At 43.0% G+C, this 24,534-nt stretch overlaps 1 protein-coding gene across 1 annotated transcript in view; it reads right to left on the reverse strand.

Moving 5' to 3' along the window:
* Window positions 1-1,482: 1,482 nt before the first annotated feature.
* Window positions 1,483-24,534, reverse strand: part of slc35f1 (solute carrier family 35 member F1) — a 172,106-nt gene continuing 149,054 nt past the window's right edge. The window contains exons 7-8 of the mRNA XM_070435830.1: window positions 21,057-21,211; window positions 1,483-1,805 (exon numbers count right to left, since the gene is read on the reverse strand). Coding sequence (XP_070291931.1) covers window positions 1,581-1,805; window positions 21,057-21,211 — 380 coding nt within the window. The 3' untranslated portion in view covers window positions 1,483-1,580. The remainder of the gene's footprint in view (window positions 1,806-21,056; window positions 21,212-24,534) is intronic.

Here is a 24,534-nt window from a genome sequence, read left to right on the forward strand (position 1 = left end):
TTTCTTTGCGCGAATCTTCACCGAAACCCCAAATTGCTATGAAAATACTTTGACAAATTTTGTGAGTGTTCCTGGTAACATGTTTTGAGTGGTGTGATTTTTCTTAAAACCGAATTCTCAGCGTTTCAGACAAAGATACTTTATTTTAGGTAACGTTTCTGACAGCAAGTGCTCCAATACACCAAAATCAAATATAATACAATAAACAGGGAAAAATAATACTTTGAAAGAAATCTGTTCCAAATAATTTCATTAATGTGCTTTGGATAAAATCCAGCAGGGAATAAAAAGCAACACACTTAAAATACAGTCCAACAGCTGGACAATCAATAAAAGAGAACAGCACAATTCTGGAATGACAAGTGCATTGTAATCATCACATTTTTACAATCAGTTCTTATTTTTCTATCAACTAGAGTTCAGTGTACAGTACATATGAACAATGAACCAAATGTACAATAATCACTTCACTCCATTAGCAATCCTGATATATTTGTCTTTATACCCATTTGCCTCAAGAGATAATGGTTCCAACATGGAAAGTTGTCATATCTGTGGGTAAGTAGTTGTAAGGTCAGACTAAATGTACTGCAGAGAAGCAATCCACAGTGTTCTAAGTATAGTTTATTTAAGCAATTTTATTTATATTTTTTATTTAACTAGGCAAGTCAGTTAAGAACAAAGTCTTATTTACAATGACGGCCTACCCCAGCCAAACCCTAACCCGGACAACGCTGGGCTAATTGTGCGCCACCCTATGCAATAAGGCACAAGGAGGTATGGTATATGGCCAATATACTATGGCTAAGGACTGTTCGTAAGCACGACACAACGCGGAGTGCCTGGATACAGCCCTTAGCCATGGTATATTGGCCATATACCACAAACCCCCAAGGTGCCTTATTGCGATTATAAACTGGTTACTAACATAATTAGAGCAGTAAAAATAAACGTTTTGTCATACCCGTGGTATATGGTCTGATATACCACGGCTGTCAGCCAAATCAGAATTCAGGGCTCGAATCACCCAGTCTATAAATGAATATAACTGGAGGGGCTGCATCAGTATCCAATGTCCTCAGACAATGCTGGACAGGGAAGGGGCCATTTATAATGTGCAGCTCTAACACACAACAGTAATACATAGTAAGGCACTGACTCATGTTAAGTCTGTGTATTACTTTATCGTACCTCTGAACACGATACTTTAACGGGGTAGTTTTACAAAAAGAGATCGATTTGAAGGAACAATTAAACACTGAAATAACCCACAGCGCAAACTCAAAGCTTAAAATGCAATAACGTTTTGTGCTCATGTAAAAGAGGAAACAGTCACAATTGAGCATTTACACAAGTCTTAAGCACAAAACCTTCTAAACATGTCAAATGTACAGTACGAGGGAACGTGATGGGGTAACAGTATATTTCTATACATGAAACAAATCTTCAAAATCAGAAATAGCCACTGCTATCTATTCACAGTTTGCGATCACAGTGTACTTTTGCGTGTTTGCTACATGTTTTCGATCATTTTTTAAATCATTCAGTGATCCTTCTTTCTGTACAGAATCTGGGGACTCTCAGGCCACCCTGATGCGAGGCTCCTCCTCTATCTCCTGCCTTAGGCTGGTATAGGTCACCGAGGGTTCCAGGGGCCCCAGAGTGGGCGTGTCCGTGATGGGGTGGCCGGCGTTGCGGAAATGCTTGTAGACGCGCGGGTCCTGTGCCACGTAGGTGGAGGAGGAGGTGTAGAACACCAGACCCAGGATGATGATGACGAAGGACAGGAGGTAGAGCCCTGAAAACTGGAACAGACACACAAACACTCTCCGTAAACTAAGAAATAGTGAAATATCTCTGTCTGATGAGATGTAACACAGAGGGCATTGTAATAGCAGACCAAGCAGAGTTTCCAAGAGGCTGCCTTGTGGGCGACTCATGGCACAATTCTAGAATGCATTCTCCAAATGCATCAAGTTGAAGCAGTGAGTTTGCATAGTGATGACTATGTCTAGAAACTGAAGTTAGGAAATAGGAAAGTAATGAAATGCACGAGCAAATGCTCAAATGTAATGAGCATTTTTAGAACAGAATGTTACATTTGTCTTTCTATTTTTAGTGAACATCTATTACGAGTCACACTGACGTCACATCCATGGCAAAGCGGGAACCTATCATGTGACAAGTTAAAAACTAGAATCCCGAAAGACAGGGTGATAATCAAAATCAAATCCAATTGTATTGGTCACATGCGCCGAATACAACAGGTGTAGACTCTACAGTGAAACGCTTACTTACGAGATCTTTCCAACAATTCAGAGTTCAAAAGTTCAAAAAAATAAAATAAAAACAATTAGCAAAAGGGGAAAAAAAGGAAATAGTAACACAATAACAATAAGGAGGCTATATACAAGGAGTACCAGTATCCAGTCAATGTGCAGGGGTACGAGGTAATACCATCTTGTGATTGAGTTGATTGAATGAGGACAAACGACCATATTTCAAAACAGCCATTTTTTGAGAGAGATACACGGTAAAAATGTCTTCCTCGACAGGATTGATGGGGTAAATAAACATAAATGTTTTTTCTGCGCTAAGTATGAGAGTAAAACAGATATTCTGGAATTATCCCTGTTATGATACATACAAAACCAAGCAATATGCTACAAACATGGCTTCACAGACATGGATTTACAGACAAACATGGGTATTGACCCTAGAACTTGTGAGAGACGGAAAGTGTCACTCAAGTACCAACCAGTCATGTGTGTTGACACAGCAAATAGGAAAATATAGGCCAAATGCACACAGTACATCTAAGAATGTAAAGGGCGAAGCTCCAATGAGAATGTTACATTACTCAGTCTGCATGTCAATTGAGCTTTATGTGATTCATACGTTCTATTCACACACATCAGTATGATAACACGACACATCAGGTCATAGTACAGTGTCCCAATGAGAATTAGTGGCACAAGCTCAAAACAGGCCCCTGACGGTGTGTTCTGATTGGTGTATTGAAGGGGGCTGTTGTTGAAATCAACTAATAACTCAACTGTAACTTTGAACGGGCAATGTTTTGAGGTATTATAATGAGACATGGTCTACCGTAGTAGTCTCCTTGATTATATGCCACTCACTCTGTGGACTGTTGCAAGGGTACTCAAATACTAGCCTTGAAGTTTGCACCACAGTACAGCTGGTTCTCTTGACTTTTTCCTTGGAAGTGAATTGATTGATTACTGGTAATGTATTGTAACTTCTAATGTAATGATTGACCAATGATTCTATTGGCCTGTTTCCCAGGTCTAAATCCCTGATTAGAGATTAAAGTTAGAGCTACTGTAAGATTGCTGCAGGGCAATAATAAACAATAGTATGACGCCACATCCTAAATCTAAAACTTCCCAGCTGTAAACATTATTTGTTTAAAATCATAAGAAGAACCTGCTAACATCAAAAGGTAACGCACTGGTTGACATTTAAAATCCAATGCCACTGGGATAACAGGAGTCTGTGTTTTGCTGCAATTTAGGCTGAGTTTTATGTTTGGCCCCTGGGGGTGGATATGGGGCCTTCTTAAATATGCTAAGAGGCTGAGCCTCATGGAAGTAGCATGAATAACATCTCCAGTGCCTCTGGTCATAACAGCCTCGTTATCACTATCAGTCTTCTTATCTCAAAACAAACATATTATGTATTATTAAACGTCTGTTTAAGATTTGCAGGCTTTTGAGTTGTAAGATGGTTTTTGGCACACAGACCACTGCAGAGATACAGAACAGACATACGGTAGATTCCTTTCCTCTCAGGGCGGCCCCTCAGGACACAAAAGCAGGGTGCCGAAGTAGGCACAATGTCAGTCTCCAGTGCCTGGGCGTTCATGATGCCCATGTCGGTCCCCTATCACTGGGCAGCGTGCAGTGGGTGGCATCTCCTCCCCTGGGTTAACACGATTACCATACCGTTACCAAATTACACATGTCCCTGGGTGCTGAAGCTAGCTGCCATCATGGACGTGGGACGGCAGGGATGTTGTAAGACGGAGCAGGGAGACATGGTGTTATGGGATGTTAATTATTTCTGCTCCCCTTATTGGTGGGCTGAGCTACAGGTGGACACCCTCTGAGACTGTGTCTCTGTGACTGTCTATCTGACAATGTCCTAGCTGTAGCAGAGGCAGGCCATGCAGAGAGAGAGAGATGGAAAGAGATGCAGAGAGAGAAATACTGAGTGAGTGAGGGAGGGAGAGAGGAGCGAGAGAGACAAGCAGGGAGAGAGGAGGGGAGAGAGAGACAAGCAGGGAGAGAGGAGCAAGAGAGAAGCAGGGAGAGAGGAGCAAGAGACACAAGCAGGGAGAGAGGAGCGAGAGAAGGAGCGAGAGAAGCAGGGAGAGAGGAGAGAGAAGCAGGGAGAGAGAAGCAGAGAGAGAAGAGAGGAGAGAGAGAAGCAGAGAGAGGAGAGAGAGAAGCAGGGAGAGAGAAGCAGGGAGAGAGGAGCGAGAGAAGGAGCGAGATAAGGAGCGAGAGAAGCAGGGAGAGAGGAGGGAAAGGAGTTCGAGAAGCAGGGAGAGAGAAGCAGAAAGAGGAGAGAGAAGCAGGGAGAGAGGAGAGAGAGAAGCAGGGAGAGAGGAGAGAGAGAGAAGCAGGGAGAGAGGAGAGAGAGAAGCAGGGAGAGTAGAGAGAGAGAAGCAGGGAGAGTGAGGGAGCCCTCTACTCTCTCACGCCACCGCCGCTCGGTGGATGTGTTCCAAGCTTTTGAGGAATGTGTATTAATTAGTAAAGCCCATGCAGGTTTTATTAAGCCTCTCTGTTGCCGTTGGCCTGAAGATGTCTAGATGTGCCTTATGCTGCAGCAATACGGAGCAATCGGTCCGGTGACCAGAAAATAAAACAACTAGAAAAGATAGTCAAAGTACAGTCAATCAAGGAACAAAACAGTTTCTGTCTCGGCACACTAACAGGACTACACAGAGAACATATCAACAATAAAGCTTGAATTTTGACCATGCATTTACAGAAACAACACAAAATACCTGCAGGTAACACCAACATAAACTGTCTTAATAGGGCATTGGGCCACCACAAGCCGCCAGAACAGCTTCAATGTGCCTTGGCATAGATTCTACAAGTGTTAGGAACTCTATTGTAGGGATGTGACACCATTCTTCCACGAGAAATTCCATAATTTGGTGTTTTGTTGAGGGTGGAAAACGCCGTCTCAGGCATCACTCGAGAATCTCCCATATGTTTTCAATTGGGTTGAGATCTGGTGACTGAGACACACACACACACCTTTAAACCCCCTATGCTCATTTGAGACCTACAGTATCTTTCAAAGTCACTGAGATCTCTTCTTCTAGCCATGGTAGCCAAAATAATGGGCAACTGGGCAATTTATACATGACCCTAAGCATGATGAGGATGTTAATTGCTTAATTAACTCCAGAACCACAACTGCTTTCAATATACAGAACTTTGTAATCCTCACTTACAAACATTTACTAGCATACCACCGTCCACATCGATGGGGCTGTAGTGGAGCGGGTCGAGAGCTTCAAGTTCCTCGGTGTCCACATCACTAAGGAACTAACATGGTCCACACACACAGTTGTGAAGAGGGCACGACCGTGCTTCTTCCCCCTCAGGAAGCTGAAAAGATTTGGCACGGGCCCTCAGATCCTCAACAAGTTCAACAGCTGCACCATTGAGAGCATCTTGAATGGCTGCATCACCGCTCGGTACGGCAACTGCAAGGCATTTTTCAAAGACTCCAGCCACCTAAATCATAGACTGTTCTCTCTGCTACCTTTGCACCAAGTCTGGAACCAGCGGACCCTGAACAGCTTCTACACCCAAGCCATAAGACTGCACAACAAGACTGCTAAATAGCTAATCAAATGGCTAACCGCTCCTGCTACGGTCTATTATATATCCTGTTGCCTAGTCACTTTAATCCTACCTACAGTATATGTACATAGCTACCTCATTTACCTAGCACACATGCATATCGACTCAGTACTGGTACTTTCTGTATATAGCCATGTTATTTTTACTCGTCATTGTTATTCGTTATTCACTGTGTATTTATTCCTCGTGTCACTATTTCTAATTGATTTTTTAAATCATCTTTCACTGTGCATTGAAAAGAATTCCGTAAGTAAGCATTTCACTGTTAGTCTACACCTGTTTACGAAGTATGTGACAAATACAACTGTATTTTAACATTTGATTTGATTCTTTACTCAATGTTTCCTTTTATTTTTTGGCAGTTACCTGTACATCACATAACACATGAATGTCACATGGATATCACAGTCACAGGGATAAAGGGATTACAAAATAAATACTGGGCATATATGAAACTTCGCATTTCGTCCCACTGAGATATGAATCATTGACCTGACAACCAGGTATTCTCTCTCTCTGGAGGCACATACACAAGCCCCTATTGTAGAGCTGCAATACCTCACACGCAGTGTTTCAATTTAGCGTTTGCTAAAGTAAACACTCCTGAGAGCAATATCAATGTAGAACACGGGAAACAAATTAGGCAGATAGCTCTGTCAAGAAGACTTTTATTAACATGTGGAGTAATGGGCCGAAAAAGTGCTATTGCAGCGAGGGAGAACATATGAGAGGAAAAAGCAATAACTGGGAAACTGAGAGGAATACATTCTACTTAGCATGGTGACATCTCCACATACTCATTTACATTCTCTACAGGAGCCATGGCTAGAGCCCTGCAAACCGTGATAGAATGTCAGCCGCCTCAGAAGGAGACTTTCACCACCACTGTTCCTAATCTACTGTAGGAAAACCTTTGAGGAGAATGAAAATGTAGCCATTTTCTTTTAAGCAGATGGTGTGCTATGGCTTGTTGCTCTGTTCTGATTAGATTCCTATCAGGTCATGGTTTCCTTCTACTGTGGTCACGGCAGGTAGAGAAAGCATTACATTACATCAGCTACAGCTCATTTGAATGAGCTATAATGGCGCCGGAGAGGATGGCTGCCGTTTCATCGGCTCTTAACCAACCATACTATTTTGTTTGTTTTTTCGCTTTTTTTTTACAAGCTAAATGCACGTATATCCTACCAACGGGACATTAAAAACTGTAATATCTTATGTTTCACCGAGTCGTGGCTGAACGACGACATGATTAACATACAGCTGGTGGGTTCCACACTGCATTGGCAGGATAGAACAGCAGCCTCTGGTAAGACTAGGGATGGTGGTCTATGTATATTTATAAACAACTGCTGGTGCACAATATCTAAGGAAGTCTCAAGGTTTTGCTCGCCTGAGGTAGAGTATCTCATGATAAGCTGTAGACCACACTATATACCTAGAGAGTTTTCATCTGTATTTTCGTAGCTGTCTACATACCACCACAGTGGCCGGGGACTTTAATGCAGGAAAATTTAATTCTGTTTTAACTCATTTATATCAGCATGTTAAACGTGCAACCAGAGGGAAAACAAAACTCAAGATCTCCTTTACTCCACATACAGAGACGCGTAAAAAAGCTCTACCTCACCCTCCATTTGGCAAATCTGACCATAATTCTATCCCCCTGATTCCTGCTTACAAGCAAAAATTAAAGCAGGAAGCACCAGTGACTCGGTCAATAAAAAAGTGGTCAGATGAAGCAGATGCTAAGCTACAGGACTGTTTTTCTAGCACAAACTGGAATATGTTCCGGGATTCTTCCGATGGCATTGAGGTGTACACCACATTGTCACTGGCTTCATCAATAAGTGGATCGATGGCTTCGTCCCCACAGTGACTGTACGTACATACCCCAACCAGAAGCCATGGATTACAGGCAACATCCGCACTGAGCTAAAGGGTAGAGCTGCTGCTTTCAATCCGGAAGCGTATAAGATATCCTGCTATGCCCTCCGACGAACCATCAAACAGACAATGCATCAATACAGGACTAAGATCGAATCATACTACACCGGCTCCGACGCTCGTCAGATTTGGCAGGGATTGCAAACTATTACAGACTACAAAGGGAAGCACAGCAGAGAGCTGCCCAGTGACACAAGCCTACCAGACAAGCTAAATTACTTCTATGATCGCTTCAAGGCAAGTAACACAGAAACATGCATGAGAGCACCAGGTGTTCCGGACGACTGTGTGATCACGCTCTCCGCAGCCGATGTGAGTAAGACCTTTAAACAGGTCAACATTCACAAGGCCGCAGGGCCAGACGGATTACCAGGACATGTACTCTGAGCATGCACTGACCAACTGGCAAGTGTCTTCACTGACCTTTTACAACCTTTCCTTGTCTTAGTCTGTAATACCAACATGTTTCAAGCAGACCACCATAGTCTCTGTGCCCAAGAACATTAAGGTAACCTGCCTAAATGACTACCGACCCGTAGCACTCACGTCTGTAGCCATGAAGTGCATTGAAAGGCTGGTCATGGCTCACATCAACACCATTATCCCAGAAACCTTAGACCCACTCCAACTTGCATACCACCCCAACAGATCCACAGATGACGCAATCTCTATTGCACCCCACACTGCCCTTTCACACCTGAACAAAAGGAACACTTATGTGAGAATGCTATTTATTGACTACAGTTTAGCGTTCAACACCATAGTACCCTGGCCATGTGGTGCCAGAACAAATCAAATCAAATGTATTTATATAGCCCTTCTTACATCAGCTGATATCTCAAAGTGCTGTACAGAAACCCAGCCTAAAACCCCAAACAGCAAGTAATGCAGGTGTAGAAGCACGATGGCTAGGAAAAACTTCCTAGAAAGGCCAAAATCTAGGAAGAAACCTAGAGAGGAATAACCTCTCCCTCAACGTGATCAAGATTAAGGAGACGATTGTGGACTACAGGAAAAGGAGGACCGAGCATGCCCCCATTCTTATCAACAGGGCTTTAGTGGAGCAGGTTGAGAGCTTCAAGTTCCTTGGTGTCCACATCACCAACAAACTAACATGGTCCAAGCACACCAAGAGAGTCGTGAATCATGACAAAGAAGAGGGCACGACAAAACCTATTCCCCGTCAGGAAACTGAAAAGATTTGGAATGGGTCCTCAGATCCTCAAAAGGTTCTACAGCTGCACCATCGAGAGCATCCTGACCGGTTGCGTCACTGCCTGGTATGGTAACTGCTCGGCCTCCGAGCGCAAGGCACTACAGAGGGTAGTGTGTATGGCCCAGTACATCACTGGGGCCAAGCTTCCTGCCATCCAGGACCTCTATACCAGGCGGTGTCAGAGGAAGAGCCAAAAAATTGTCAAAGATTCCAGCCACCCTAGTCATAGACTGTTCCTCTCTGCTACCGCACGTCAAGCGGTACCGGAGCACCAAGTCTAGGTCCAAGAGGCTTCTAAACAGCTTCTGCCCCCAAGCCATAAGACTCCTGAACATCTAGTCAAATGGCTACCCAGAATACTTGGATTGCCCTCTTTTACGCTGCTGCTACTCTCTGTTATTATCTATGCATAAGTCACTTTACTAACTCTACCCACATGTATATATTACCTAAATTACCTTGACTAACCGGTGCCCCCTCACATTGACTCGGTACCGATACACCCCTGTATATAGCCTCACTATTGTTATTTTACTGCTGCTCTTTAATTATTTGTTACTTTATTTATATTTTCTTTGGTATTTTTCTTAAAACTGCATTGTTGGTTAAGGGCTTGTAAGTAAGTTAGCACTGCATGCTTAGTATTAGGACTTTGTCATGATTGATGATTTTAACCCAAGACAAATCACTGATCACTAAGGAAAGATAATTTAAGCTGTGGGGTTTGTACTATTGATGTGATTTGTTCTGAGGACAAACATAGCTTTTCTAAAAGTAATTCCAGGATACCACTATCATTTCAACATTGGACAGCATGCGCTACTGAGAATGGTATTGTAAGCACATGTACCATAAAGTACATACTGTGTTGTGAACTGCAGACACAGCCATTCAGATGCATTCCTCATGCTGGTCTGGTTGGAGACAAAGAGTACAGTTGTAGTAATAGTGGTCAGGGTGCTAAGAACGAGTACAAAGTCAACAACTTCCCTGTTCCCTCACCTTTCCTAGCAGTCGATTTAAAACTACAGCATTGGTAAACTAACCAACCATTAGATAGTATAGCTGTTGTTAATATCTGGGAGGAGAATGATATGGCATATTCATTCAACGTGGCTCAGCTAAACGCTGCAAAGGTTTTAGCCAAAATACCAGCCAGGGCATTGTGAAAGATCTTATTTTAGAATATTCCATCAATACTAAAACKAATTAATATTAGTTTTGCTATTAATATTAATTCATCCGCAACTGTCAATAAAAGTACACAACTCCCTGCATCTCCCCTTAGGAGTTCAAAAGCAATTAGTTCTAGTGAGGAAAATAAATGTTTGTGTTGTTCCTAGGCAGTGGCGACCCATCATTCAGGGCAGGTGGGACAGAACTGTTTTGAGCCCCCCCTGTTCAGCAAAAAATTAAATGTTATTTTGGCATTCATTCGTGTCACTTCAATTTGCAAATATTTGCAAATAAATACAAATAAATCCTTGAGTTAATAAAGCTGCATACAAACATGGTCTCTTTCTTGAGTAAGGTAGTTCCAAAATGCAGGTGTGTCAGCCTAGCTCAGGGCTTTCTGTGGTGGTGGCGCAGCCAGCGAAAATACAGAGCATAAGCGTTGGTAATCTTCTCTAGTTGTGCCGTGATCTGCTCAGTGTTCTGTCACTCATGGTGACACTACGTCACCGCAAAATGTACAGGGAGAGCTAGGCAGTTCAAGCCCCATTGGGTGCTGCCATATATTTACATTAGAAGTATCGGCCACAGATACAATTACATCAAATCATGTTATATCTACCGTAGCTTTGATTGGACTGATCATGTCAATATCATACTTTCAAAGTATTTCATACTTTCAAAGCAAGCTAGCTGACTAGACAAGCAGTCATCATCATGGATCACATCAACAATATACTTGCAAATCCTTTTCAATCCTTGAAGGTACCATACATCCAGAGAATGCCAGACCTTGATGACAAAGATTTATGACGAAGTTTGCCCACAAGACGGACTGCCGAGCCACCTTCCTGTTCAAGTGAACACAGCACAACAGTGAGTCTAAAAATATGTATTGTATGCTGCTGCATAAATGATGTAATATGCCAGGGAGATACAGTGCATTCAGAAAGTATTCAGACCCCTTACCTTTTTCCACATTTTGCTACATTACTGCCTTATTCTCAAACGGATTAAATAAAAAATGTTCCTCAATCTACACACACATGAAAAAGCGAAAACAGCTTTCGAGAAACTATTCAGACCCTTTGCTTTGAGACTCGAAAGTGAGCTCAGGTGTATCCTGTTTCCATTGGTCATCCTTGTTTCTACAACTTGATTGGACTCCACCTGTGGTAWATTCAATTGATTGGACATTATTTGGAAAGGCACACACCTGTCTATATAAGGTCCCACAGTTGACAGTGGATTTCAGAGAAAAAAAACAAGCCATGAGGTCGAAGGAATTGTCCGTAGAGCTCCAAGACAGGATTGTGTCGAGGCACAGCTCTGTGAAAGGGTACCAAAAAATGTCTGAGGCACTGAAGGTCCTCAAGAACACAGTGGCCTCCATCATTCTTAAATTGAAGAAGTTTGTAATTACCAAGACTCTTCCTGGAGCTGGCCGTCCGGCCAAACTGAGCAATCGGGGGAGAAGAGAAGGGCCTTGGTCAGGGAGGTGACCAAGAACCCAATGGTCTCGTTGACAGAGCTCCAGAGTTCCTCTGTGGAGATTGGATAACCTTCCAGAAGGACAACAATCTCTGCAGCACTCCACCAATCAGGCCTTTATGGTGGAGTGGCCAGACGAAAGCCACTCCTCAGTAAAAGGCCCATGACAGCCCGCTTGGAGTTTGCCAAAAGGCACCTAAAGACACTCACACCATGAGGAAAGAGATTATCTGGTCTGATGAAACCAAGATTGTACTCTTTGGCCTGAATGCCAAGCGTCATGTCTGGAGGAAACCTGGCACCATCCCTAAAGTGAAGCATGGTAGTGGCAGCATGTGGGGATGTTTTTCAGCGGCAGGGACTGGGAGACTAGTCAGGATCGAGGGAAAGATGAACGGAGCAAAGTACAGAGAGATCCTTGATGAAAACCTGCTCCAGAGCGCTCAGGACCTCAGACTGGGGCGAAGGTTCATCTTCCAACAGGACAACGACCCTAAGCACACAGCCAAGACAATGCAGGAGTGTCTTCTGAATGTCCTTGAATGTCCTTGAGTGACCCAGCCAGAGCCCGGACTTGGAACCCGATCAAACATTATCTGGAGAAGACCTGAAATAGCTATGCAGCGACACACCCCATCCAACCTGACAGAGCTTGAGAGGATCTGCAGAGAAGAATGTGAGAAACTCCCCAAAGACATGTGTGCAAGCTTGTAGCGTAAACACCAAGAAGACTCGAGGCTGTAATGGCAACTAAAAGTGTGTCAACAAAGTACTGAGTAAAGGGTCTGAATACTTATGTAAATGTAACATTTCTATTTTGTTCTTTGTAAAAATGCAAAAATGTTAAAATGTAAGCCTAAGAATTTGGTCCCTCTCCCCTAAGAACTTAGCCACTCTTCTGTAAAAAATAAAAGTAACAATTAATTAAAGAGCTGCAGTAAATAACAATAGCAAGGCTATATACAGAGGTTACTGGTACAGATCAATGTGCAGGGGGCACCGGTTGTCGAGGTGATTGGGGGGGCAATACAAATAGTCTGGGTAGCCATTCTATTAGCTGTTCAGCAGTCTTATGGCTTGAGGGTAGAAGCTGTTAACTTCTTGACGCTAGGGTCAGATATATATATATATTTTTTTTTAAACGTTCCCAAGTAAACAGACCATTTCTCAGGTCCAGATCGTAGAATATGCATATAATTTACAGATTAGGATAGAAAACACTCCAAAGTTTCCAAAACTGTCAAAATATTGTCTGTGAGTATAACAAAACTGATTCTGCAGGCGAAAACTGAGAATATAACCCAGAAGTGATATTTTAAAAACAAAATCTGTGTTTCCTGGCCAGTCTTTCTTCCATTTAAAGGGGTATCAACCAGATTCATTTCCAATGGCTTCCTCAGGCTGTGACCAGGCTTTAGACATAGTTTCAGGCTTTTATTTTGAAAAATGAACGAGATTTTTCAAAAGTAGTCAGGTGTTCTCTGAATTGTTCCTGCGTGCCAGAGGGGAGCTCTCCATTTTCCTTTTCTCTCTATTGAATAGGTTACGGTCCGGTGTAAATATTATCGATTATGTTTGTTAAAAACAACCTGAGGATTGATTATAAAAACCATTTGACATGTTTCTACGACCATTACGGATACTTTTTGGAATTTTCGTCGAACGGAACGAGGCTGTAGTTTTCTCAACATAACGCGCAACCCAAATGGCGTTTTTTTTGTTATAAAAAGTAATATTTATCGAACAAAAAGAAACATTTGTTGTGTAACTGGGAGTCTCGTGAATGCAAACATCCGAAGATTATCAAAGGTAGCGATTAATTTTATTGCTTTTCTGACTTTCTGACCAACGCTAATATAAGGCTAACTGTTCTAGCATTGATTGATACACTCACAAAAGCTTAGATTGCTTTCGTTGCAAAGCATATTTTCAAAATCTGACACGATAGGTGGATTAACAACAAGCTAAGCTGTGTTTTGGTATATTTCTTTTGTGATTGCATGATTCTAAATATTTTTTGTAATATTTTTGTATCTGATACGTTTGGGAATTTTCTTTTGCCTTTCAGCACCGGAACGAGGCTGTAGTTTTCTCAACATAACGCGCAACCCAAATGGCGTTTTTTTGTTATAAAAGTAATATTTATCAAACAAAAATAACATTTGTTGTGTAACTGGGAGTCTCGTGAATGCAAACATCCAAAGATTATCAAAGGTAAGCGATTAATTTTATTGCTTTTCTGACTTTTGTGACCATGCTAATTTGGGGCTAGCTGTTGTAGCATTGATTGATACACTCACAAAAGCTTGGATTTCTTTCTCTGTAAAGCATGTTTTCAGAATCTGACATGATAGGTGGATTAACAACAAGCTAAACTGTGTTTTGGTATATTTCACTTGTGATTGCATGATTATAAATATTTTTAGTAAGAYTTTTGAATTTGGCGCCCTGCAATTCAGCGGTTGTTTAGGGAAATTATCTCGTAATCGGGATCTGTGCGCAGAAAGGTTAAGAAGCCTTTTGGACCTAGACTTGGTGCTCCGGTACCGCTTGCCATGCGGTAGCAGAGAGAACAGTCTTTGACTAGGGTGGCTGGAGTCTTTGACAATTTTTTGCGCCTTCCTCTGACACCTCCTGGTATAGAGGTCCTGGATGGGAGGAAGCTTGGCCCCAGTGATGTACTGGGCCGTGCGCATTACCCTCTGTAGTGCCTTGTGGTCGGAGGCCRAGCAATTGCCRTACCAGACAGCGATGCAACCAGTTAGGATGCTCTCAATGTTGCAGCTGTAGAACTTTTTGAGGATCTGAGGACCCATGCCAAATCTTTTCAGTATCCTGCGGGGGAATAGGTTTTGTCGTGCCCTCTTCACGACTGTCTTGGTGTACATATTTGTCCATCTTAGCTTAATTTCTTAATTGAAATTATGGCTTGCCTCTTATCCGTTCATCGTTCCCTTATGCCATAGTTTGTACATCTCAATTGTTATATTGCTTATATAGGTCTCTCTCATTAGTATCTTATTCATCATTTTAGGCAATGTTGGAATGATACATTCCATATTTTTAATTAATTTGTGTATTATAAATTAGCTCATGTGCCTTTCTTCACGAGGAGGGGATACTATAATGTTGATGGGTCTGTAACCATGGTTTTTTTCAACAAAAAGTTCAGTAGACCCATGTACACTGAACAAAATATAAATGCGACATGTAAAGTGTTGGTCCCATGTTTCATGAGCTGAAAAAAACAAAAACAATTGTCCATATGCACAAAAAGCTTATTTTTTCTAAAATGTTGTGTACCAATTTTTTTTACGTCGCTGTTAGTGAGAATTTCTCCTTTGCCAAGATAATCCACCCACCTGACAGGTGTGGCATATCAAGAAGCTGATTAAACAGCATGATCATTACACAGGCGCTCCATGTGCTGGGGACAATAAAAGGCCACTAAAATGTGCAGTTTTGTCACACAACACAATGCCACAAGTGTCAAGTTGAGGGAGTGTGCAATTGGCATGCTGACTGCAGGAATGTCCACCAGAGCCGTTTCCAGATTATTTTATGTTAATTTCTCTACTATAACCTCACTAGGGTAGGGGGCAGCCTTCGGAATTTTGGATGAAAAGCGTTCCCAAAGTAAACTGCCTGCTACTCAGGTCCAGAAGCTTGTATATGCATATAATTGGTAGATTTGGATAGAAAACATTCTAAAGTTTCCAAAACTGTTAAAATAATGTCTGTGAGTATAACAGAACTGATATGTGTCACGCCCTGACCTTAGAGAGCCTTTTTATTTCTCTATTTGGTTAGGCCAGGGTGTGATTTGGGTGGGCATTCTAGTTTTCTATTTCTTTGTTGGCCGGGGTGTTGGTTCCCAATCAGAGGCAGCTGTCTATCGTTGTCTCTGATTGGGAATCATACTTAGGCAGCCTGTTTTCCATCCTAGTTTGTGGGATCTTGTTTTTGCACAGTAGCTGTTTAGCCCTGCAGAACTTTACGTTAGTTTATCCTTTGTTGTTTTTTTTGGTGTTCATCTAAATAAAGTAAGATGTACACTTTCCACGCTGTGCTTTGGTCTCATTCCGACGACGGACGTAACAGAAGATCCCACCACCAAGTGACCAAGCAGCGTGTCCAGGAGTGGAGGACATCCTGGACCTGGGAGGAGGTAATGGCAGGGGACAAGACCCTGCCATGGAAGCAGGCGGAGGCAGCGAGAGAGGAACGGCGACGAGACCAGGAATCAAGGACACGACGCAAGCACGAGAGGCAATCCCCCCAAAATTTGGGTGAACCAGAGCCAGGGGTGGGGTGAACCTGAGCCAGTCAGGGAGTCGAGTGAGGAGCTCGACGCAAGATTCCGGAGAGAGGTGCTGGCGTTGAGAGCGCTGCAGAGCGGGCGTGCTGAGGAGCGTGACATCAGTACGGTGTCATGTGCACCGGTTTCACGCATCTGGCCTCCGGTGTGCCTACCCAGTCCGGTGCGTCCTGTGTCTCCTCCGCGCACTCGCCCTGGGGTGTGTGTCACCGTTCAGGCACCATGTTATGCGGTTCTACGCACCGTGTCTCCAGTGCACCTTCACAGCCCAGTACATCCTATGCCTCCTCCCCTCACTCGCCCTGAGGTGCGTGTCATCAGCCCGGTGCCACCTGTACCGGTCCCACGCACCAGGCCTCCGGTGCGCCTCCACAGTCCAGAGCTTCCGGCGACAGTTCCCAGTCCAGAGCTTCCTGAGATGGTCCACAGTCCGGAACCTCCTGAGACGGTCCGCAGTACGGAACTTCCGAGCCCTGGCTTCGCCTACATGTGGCCAGTCTTTAGGCATTGTTTCAGGCTTTTACTCTGAAAAATTAGGGAGATACAGCATTTTCAATGAGAGGACAGTGGAAATTACCAGACATGAGTCCAGCGCATGACCGGGAGTGCACCTTTCTTGTTTCTCCTTTTCTATTGAAGAAGCTATTGTCCGGTTGAAATATGATTGATTATTTATGACAAAAACAACCTGAGAGTTGATTTTAACCATCGTTTGACATGTTTCTACGAACTTTTCTGGTACTTTTTAGATTTTTCGTCTGTCTGTTGTGACCGCGCTTTGTTCCAATGGATTACTGAACTAAAACGCACCAACAAAACTGAGGTTTTTGGACATAAAGAGGAACATTRTTGAACAAAACAAACATTTATTGTGTAACATGGAGTCTTCGGAGTGCAACCATATGAAGATCGTCAAAGGTAAGTGATACATTTTATCGCTATTTCTGACTTTTGTTACTCCTCTTGGCTGCTAACGGTTTGTAATGATTTGTCTGCTGGGGGCTGTTCTCAGACAATCGCATGGTTTGCTTTCTCCGTAAAGCCTTTTTGAAATCTGACACAGTGGTTGGATTAACAAGAAGTTTGTCTTTAATCTGGTGTATAACATTTGTATATTTTATGTAGGTTAATTATGAGAATTTCTGTTTTGTTGAGTTTCACGCTCTGCAATTTCACCGGATGTTGTTTGAGACAGTGAATTACTGAACAAAACGCGCTAACAAAACTGAGGTTTTTGGATATAAAGAGGGACTTGATCGAACAAAACGAAAATTTATTGGGTAACTGGGAGTTTTGTGAGTGTAACCATATGAAGACCATCAAAGGTAAGTGATTAATTTTATCGCTATGTCTGACGTTTGTAACTCGTCTACTTGGCTGGTTACTGTTTGTAATGATTTGTCTGCTGGGCGCTGTTCTCAGATAATCGCATGGTTTGCTTTCGCCGTAAAGTCTTTTTAAAATCTGACACCATGGTTGGATTAACAAGAAGTTCATCTTTAAAAAGATGTGTAACACTTGTATGTTTCATGAATTTTTATAATGAGGATTTCTGTTTTTGAATTTGGCGCTCTGCAATTTCACTGGATGTTGGCCAGGTGGGACGCAAGTGTCCCACACCCCCTAAAATGCCTCCAACGTAATTTTAGAGAATTTGGCAGTATGTCCAACCGCCCTCACAACCAGACTACATGTAACCATGCCAGCCGAGGAGCTCCACATCCGGCTTCTTCACCTGCGGGATCGTCTGAGGCGATGCAGAGGAGTATTTCTGTCTGTAATAAATCCCTTTGTGGGGGAAAAAACTCATTCTGATTGGCTGGGACAGCTTTATGTAGGCCCTGACAGCTTATGGGYACCATTTCTCACCGTTATAGTGTAATTAATGTATTGTTTACTGTTGTGTTGTGGCTTTGCTGGCATGCATCTAAAAAAAAAAGGCAATTTCATTTGAACAAGTATTAATACTGACTGTCACGTGTGCACCCTCTCTGGCCTCTAGGTCACCAGGCTGCTCATTATGGCGCACACCTGTCACCTTTTTTACGCGCACCTGCGCGTCAGACTCACCTGGACTCCATCACTTCCCTGATTACCTTCCCTATATATGTCAATGTCTTTGGTTCCTTCCCCAGGTGTTAAAATTTCTGTTTCAGTTTCATGTCTGTGTGTTGTTCGTGTTTTGTATTATGTTGCGTTTATTTATTAAAACACTCACTCCCTGAACTTGCTTCCCGACTCTCAGTGCACCTCCTTACACTGACTCACTGCAGCTACAATAAGGACATCAGATGAGTATGAATCTGTGTTTCAATCAAATTCTGAAAACTGCTATGATTCATCTTTGAATAATGGCCATATACATTGGGTTAGTACAGTTGTCTCAGATGTTGAATGGAATGCTTTCTTCTCTACAAAGACTGGCTACCTTGAGATATTTACTCTTTCAGTGCAGCCAGGACAGACATATTGTCCAAAGTACAACTCAATCACTTTCTTATTCTTTGTAGATTGGTTCTGTCTGGTCTGTAATAGCTCTTGCCTTCAAAGCAGCACAGACATTGTAAAAATGCATCCAGAGGCCAAGACAATCTGAAGTTCACTTCTCTTTCGTCCCACAATAACTGCCTGCAGGGCCAGATTACCGAACAGGCAYGCATGGCATGTGCCCCAGTGTCCATGACCTCCAGGGGGCCACCAACCCCCCCAGAATAAAAACATATTTTTAGGTCAGGGGCCCCCCAAATAGCATATTAACACGTTATAAGCAATAGCCAAATGTGTAGAATAACAGGAATTTAGCTATAAAACTGCCACATTTTCTCTCTGCCTTATGACAAAATGTGTAGAAWAGCGTTATAAAATTGCTAATTTTTCTCTCTGGCCCATGGAAATATGTGTTGAAATGCAATGGATTACAGGTGCAGAAGAAGTCATCCATGCACAGTGGGTAGGGGAACATGTATTATAGAGAGGGATCACAATGGGCTGTTTGGGGTGGTGGTCTGCAGTAGACATGGCTATTTGTCAACGCAGGACCAACTTGAGGAAGCTTACAGAGAGAGGGAGGGGGGAGAGAGAAGGGAAAGCGAGACAAAAAAATAGAGACAGAGGTGTGAGACAGAAAAAGAGAGGGAGAGATTTGAAAAAAATACTGTGTATCTGTTCTCTCACGCTGCATGTCGCCACAAAGATAAAGTATAATGGGTGTGTGGACTGCTTATACTTCTCCATTGCACTGTCTGCTGCTGGCCCAACATAACATATATGACAAGGTAGAGAGAAGGCCTAATTATATTAGGAATGGTTTAAGCGTTAATTTCATGTACAGACCATAATGGATACTTCCTGAATTCTGCTACCACTCGTAGCATTTGGTAATAATCTCTCCAGCCTTTCTGAGCACGGCACAATGAAGCTGTTTTACCCAAAACATGGACAAGAATATAATTCATTATTCTCAGGGTCAGTAATACCCCATGGAATCCGGCATGGGGGCGAGCTAACACAAAGGAACTCACAACAGGTTTAAACTCCATTTGTACAATTAAAATGATCGGAGTGAATGATTTAGCGAAGTACACCACAGAACGTTCCATTGAATACTCCGTTTTCCTCTTGGATTGGTAACCTACATTAGACAATAGCCCACAAAACCTGTTTAATCACAACTTTCCCAATAAATTGCTAGAACAAAAAAAGCCTCTCCCTGCGATTTCATAGATAAATATTGCAAGGTCGACTCCCTCTTGTCTTACCCCTTCAGAGTGATGATACAACAACCTTTACCAACGTCATCTGCTCATCTCAGAGCTACCCTGGTCATGTCCAACTGTGTGAGTTGGCCACCCGATCAGCAGACTGCATCTCTTGAGTGTGATTGGGGCAAAGTGATTGTGGTGAGAATGGAAACGAGGCCCCTTAGTGACAGCACAAGGGCCTGATTAAAACAGCGGAGAGGGAACAGCCTTGAGCTGCTGAGAGTGCTAGCTACTATAGACCCTGCGCTCCACTTCACATTCTCCAATCACAGGCCAGGCTGGATACCGTGACACAGACCCCAGGGCTTAATGGCATTTCTGGGCTGAAGGAGGCTCTCTCACACCCCGCCATGCTCATTGTACTGTATTTATTCAGGGGATTGCCACCCGAAGGAGCACAGTAGAAATAAAAGCAGTGGTGGGTTTCCTTTGAAGAAAGGACCTTATTCATGTTGGTATCGGACTCCCTTCTAGGTTACTTACAGACCTAACATGGACATATACAGTAGTAACCTTAAAATAAAGTGTGATCTGCCAGCGTTGTTGACTGCAATCTGCCAGCCATTGTCGATGGCATTATAAACCATGATTGACTTTGAAAAAGCTGCATTTTAAAAGGTAACAAAGACAGGGGTGACTAAGACATACCAGTAAAATATTAGCAATGCCCAAATTCCCTCTTCAATTAGAGTCAACAAGTTAAGGTTTGCTGGGGTGGGAGAGAGAATGCAGAGGTTTGCAGATGTGCAGTTACAAGATTACACGGCATAAAGTCATCCAATTTAATCTCTCTCTTTCTTTTGCAGCAGGCGGTAATCTGCACTACATGAGTCAAATCTGGGTAAGTGATTAGAGGGCTTTATTTATTGTAAAGCATGACTATTGGGCAGTGTTTGGTGGTCTAGCTGCTTTAACAGTAATGATTGTGGTCTGCGTGCTCGCCCACCCGCCCAGTCGGGACGGAGGAAGATGAATGCCCGCATGGTGTCTGTGGCCTGCAGAAATACAGCCTGCTCCGCTCCGAGGTAACTGAAGAGCCTTTCAGAGCAGCGTGAAAGCTGCGATCGATCACTAGCACGCAGCATGCAGGAAGAAAATGCCAAATAATAGGCAGAAAAACTAAAAGGCAATATGTGGAATAGGATTGTCTGAGGTAATAGCGATGTACAATCTCTTACAATCTGAATCATTATGATAGATGAAAGTGCTTAAGGATGAGGGCGTGTGTCTGTGGTACTCACCTTGTACTGGAACAGAAAGAGGCCGCAGAACAGGCTGTAGAGGTCAGCGGTCAGCAGAGAGAGATTGACCGACGTGGCGCTGGTTCTTCTAATGACCACGGGCATGAAGCTGTACAGGCCAAACATGCAGGCACTGAAGCCGATGTAGAGCAACCCTGGGGAAGGACACACACACACACAGACACACAGAACATGATGAGTGACAGATCCGCAGGGACAGAGACTGGACTATAATAATTAACTGCACAGTGCTCTCTAGAATACCAACTAGCCAGCTAGATATCATTCACCTGTCTGTCTATCAAGGGTTTGCATAGATGGGTTTTCTCCTTGTGGTCATGCAAGAACAGAAAGGCCTTCATGACAGAGTAGAGAGGGGCTCATCTTCCCCATTCGTCAACACATTTCCATATTACACGTGCAGTGATTTGTCCAATTATCTAACATTTTGTTGGATCCTGTGACATTCTTCCTGCATACCAAACAGATGAATCTCTCGTGGGCAGATTCAGCTTGTAGACCGAAGAATCTGTTGTGATTGAATGGGATGCACGAGATAACGAGCAGGATTAGTTCAGTTTTGGGGGTTTTCGTCGCTGGTTATTTGAACGTATCAGGATTGGGCGAAGGCGGTGCTTAAACTGCTTCGCCTCGAGTTCTTTGTGCGTGTGCCAACAAAGGTCAGATGGGGGGGGGCTTTGGCACGAGGGTGGAGACTTTGTTTTTGCCGGAACTCCCCGTTCCTAACACGTATAGACCCAGATGTTAATCACACAATATTTTACTGCTGTTTTAACCAAGATTACCAACTGATATAAATGGGAAAGTAATCATGTCAGCATTTCCTAATTTACCAATCTTTCACCAAAAAACATTTAATTTTTTTTGGGGGGGAAGGAGAATACCGTTAAATATATATATGTCAGGTCACTGTGAAGGTCAATAACAGTGAAAAGACAGACATTGAGGAAGAAGTGGGAATCTGAGACAGAAGATGTTGACACAATGACCGAGATATCAGAGAGAAGGTGGTCATATAGCGACGAGAGACATTCTGATAATCTTTTGTCCTGCAGAAACACGGTAATGGATTTAGTGTTGAAATAAAATGACATGCTCATCTAGTTTCAGGTTTGACTTTTTGAAATGCATTTATGAAAGACAACTTTTACTGGCTCAGATGAAAAGACAACACAGACAGGCAACGGTAATTTGTGTCAAAACTAAACGTAAATAGCATTTATCTGTCAGATTCTGCTCTCAGGCCTTTTCAGCTGTTATGAATGCTGCAAAGGCCATTTCCGACAAGCTCATTCCACTAAAAGAAATCAGGATTCCATTCAATCGCTTTTCATTTTTATAGTCATTACATATCAGGAGTTTTGTCCTCAGCAGAGACAACAAAAATATCCACTTGTTTATCTGTAGAGAGAAGGTACTGAAGGACAGCTGTCTACTGATCAGGTGGGAATAGGATACATTTAAACACTGAAGAGTTCTAGTCCTAATCTGCATGCTCTGGTTTAGTGCATGAATTCATGACATGCCCAAGCTACTGCATGTAACAGGATGAGACTGTTTTGACCAAAACAAAGGTCTCCATTGAAGACCAGGAAGTCTCACTGTATTCAGCATTATTTGTATTCCGATCCACTCAAGATGTATGCCATTTTCTGTAAGGCCAAGCACAGAGACTTCCTAACCCTTTTTCTCCAGGCGCTGTTGGTAGTTGGTGGAATAGCTGAACAGAAGGCCTCATGAGTTATTCAAATGCCTTGTTTACTTTGTCTGGCAGCATACCAGAGAGCAATATGGCCAACACCTGCTTTTCTTAACTAAGTTGAAGTGTATCTCTGGGCTAAGTTTTAATGGTGTAGTAGTATGAGACTCTGCTTTTAGAAGCACATCTAAATCCCATGAATATTCAAATCCCTGTTATTAGGAAAGATGAGCTACTGTATTTGTATGAGAATTCATGACTACCACCCGAAGAGAATCTAAAATAAACAATTCTATTTCACGGCAGTGTATGGGCCTTTGTTTTCATCTTTCTTATGATCAATATCTGGTTATTAAGAGTAGGGAAAAAACACACAACTGTGGTAAGCTTGAGGAGGGAAGAAACAACAATTGATCTCACCAAGTATTTGGAAGACGCTCACAATCCTACATTTTACATGACCGAGTCCTCATTATTTTTCTAGGGCAAAGCAATCTTGGCTGAGGAGATCTTTCCTTCTGGTGCCCGCTATGTTGTCCGCCATGGCAGTGACAGATAATAGCGTGCCCCTCAAGCCACCGCTGACTGGCTAATGCCTGTGACAAGCCAGCATCTCCTGGGACGCTACCCAAACGCTGCTATTGGCACCACACATCCTCGCTCGCTCAATCAAAAGAAAGTGGGTAAATCCAAGTGGATTAAGGACCTAGTCACTTGCTTTGGCTTTGGAGAGCGGCGAATTGCACGTCACACATTGAGCTCCTGTATCAGTGTAAATTAAAATCGGGCATCTTCATGGGCTACTATATAACATGCTGTCTTGATAATTTTTTGTATTTTAAATATTCAGTGGCCAGTTAATTGAAACTCAGTCAACATTAATGGGATACTATATACTGTACTGTAGCACCCTGTTTGGCTTGTTTGTTTAAAATGAAATATTAAGTGAACAGTCACTGTTATAAGCAAATAAAGTGCATCCATATATCAGTTAGTGGTGATGGGTTCTGACTTCTAAACTTGAAATATGAAATATCCTTGTTCATGGTACTGAGGGAGAGAGGGGAATGCAGAACATTTACGTTCTGTCTGACCATGTTGTTGTTAGACATCAGGCATCCTATGGAAAGGAGAAGGGCCACAGTCTGGTTTCTACACCAGAAGCTAATGGTTATCTGTAGGAGGAATGTATAGGGTGGGGTCAATTAAGGTTGGATATAAGCCAGGGGCTTGGAATGTTACTCAGTAAGGAAAAGGCAATCATATGGTTGTGGTCACTGATAAGGGTGGAGAGCTGTGGATTAGTGACGAACGGGGCCCAAGGTCAGGTCACATTAAGGGAGAAGGAACAGTTTTCTACCGACATAAAGATGTAACGTTCAGAGAAGAGGAGGAGACTTCACCTAAAGTGGGGTATCTATACTTGTGCTGGTGGGAACATGTCTTTGTCTGTTCAGCTGTCTGACCCATTGGGTGAATAAACTTGGTTTGAGCTTTTCATAGTTGTCCGTTAGGTTCTAAATAACAGAGTAAAAACTAACAGTGGACACCATCTCCTACCAGTAACTCATGCGGCACAACAAAATGTCCGTAAAGGTTGACACCATCCCACCATACATTTTGACTATACAGCGGCGGCCCATCCATCTTAGCTCAGGGCCCCCCCCCCCCTTCCCCCTACTTAATTTGCAGAGTGATCTTCCAGTGACACCCCTTACAGCCTAACTGATTGCGTGAGCTGGATCTGACACAGCGGGG

Source organism: Salvelinus sp. IW2-2015, linkage group LG28, assembly GCF_002910315.2.
Source record: "Salvelinus sp. IW2-2015 linkage group LG28, ASM291031v2, whole genome shotgun sequence".
NCBI classification, from domain to species: domain Eukaryota; kingdom Metazoa; phylum Chordata; class Actinopteri; order Salmoniformes; family Salmonidae; genus Salvelinus; species Salvelinus sp. IW2-2015.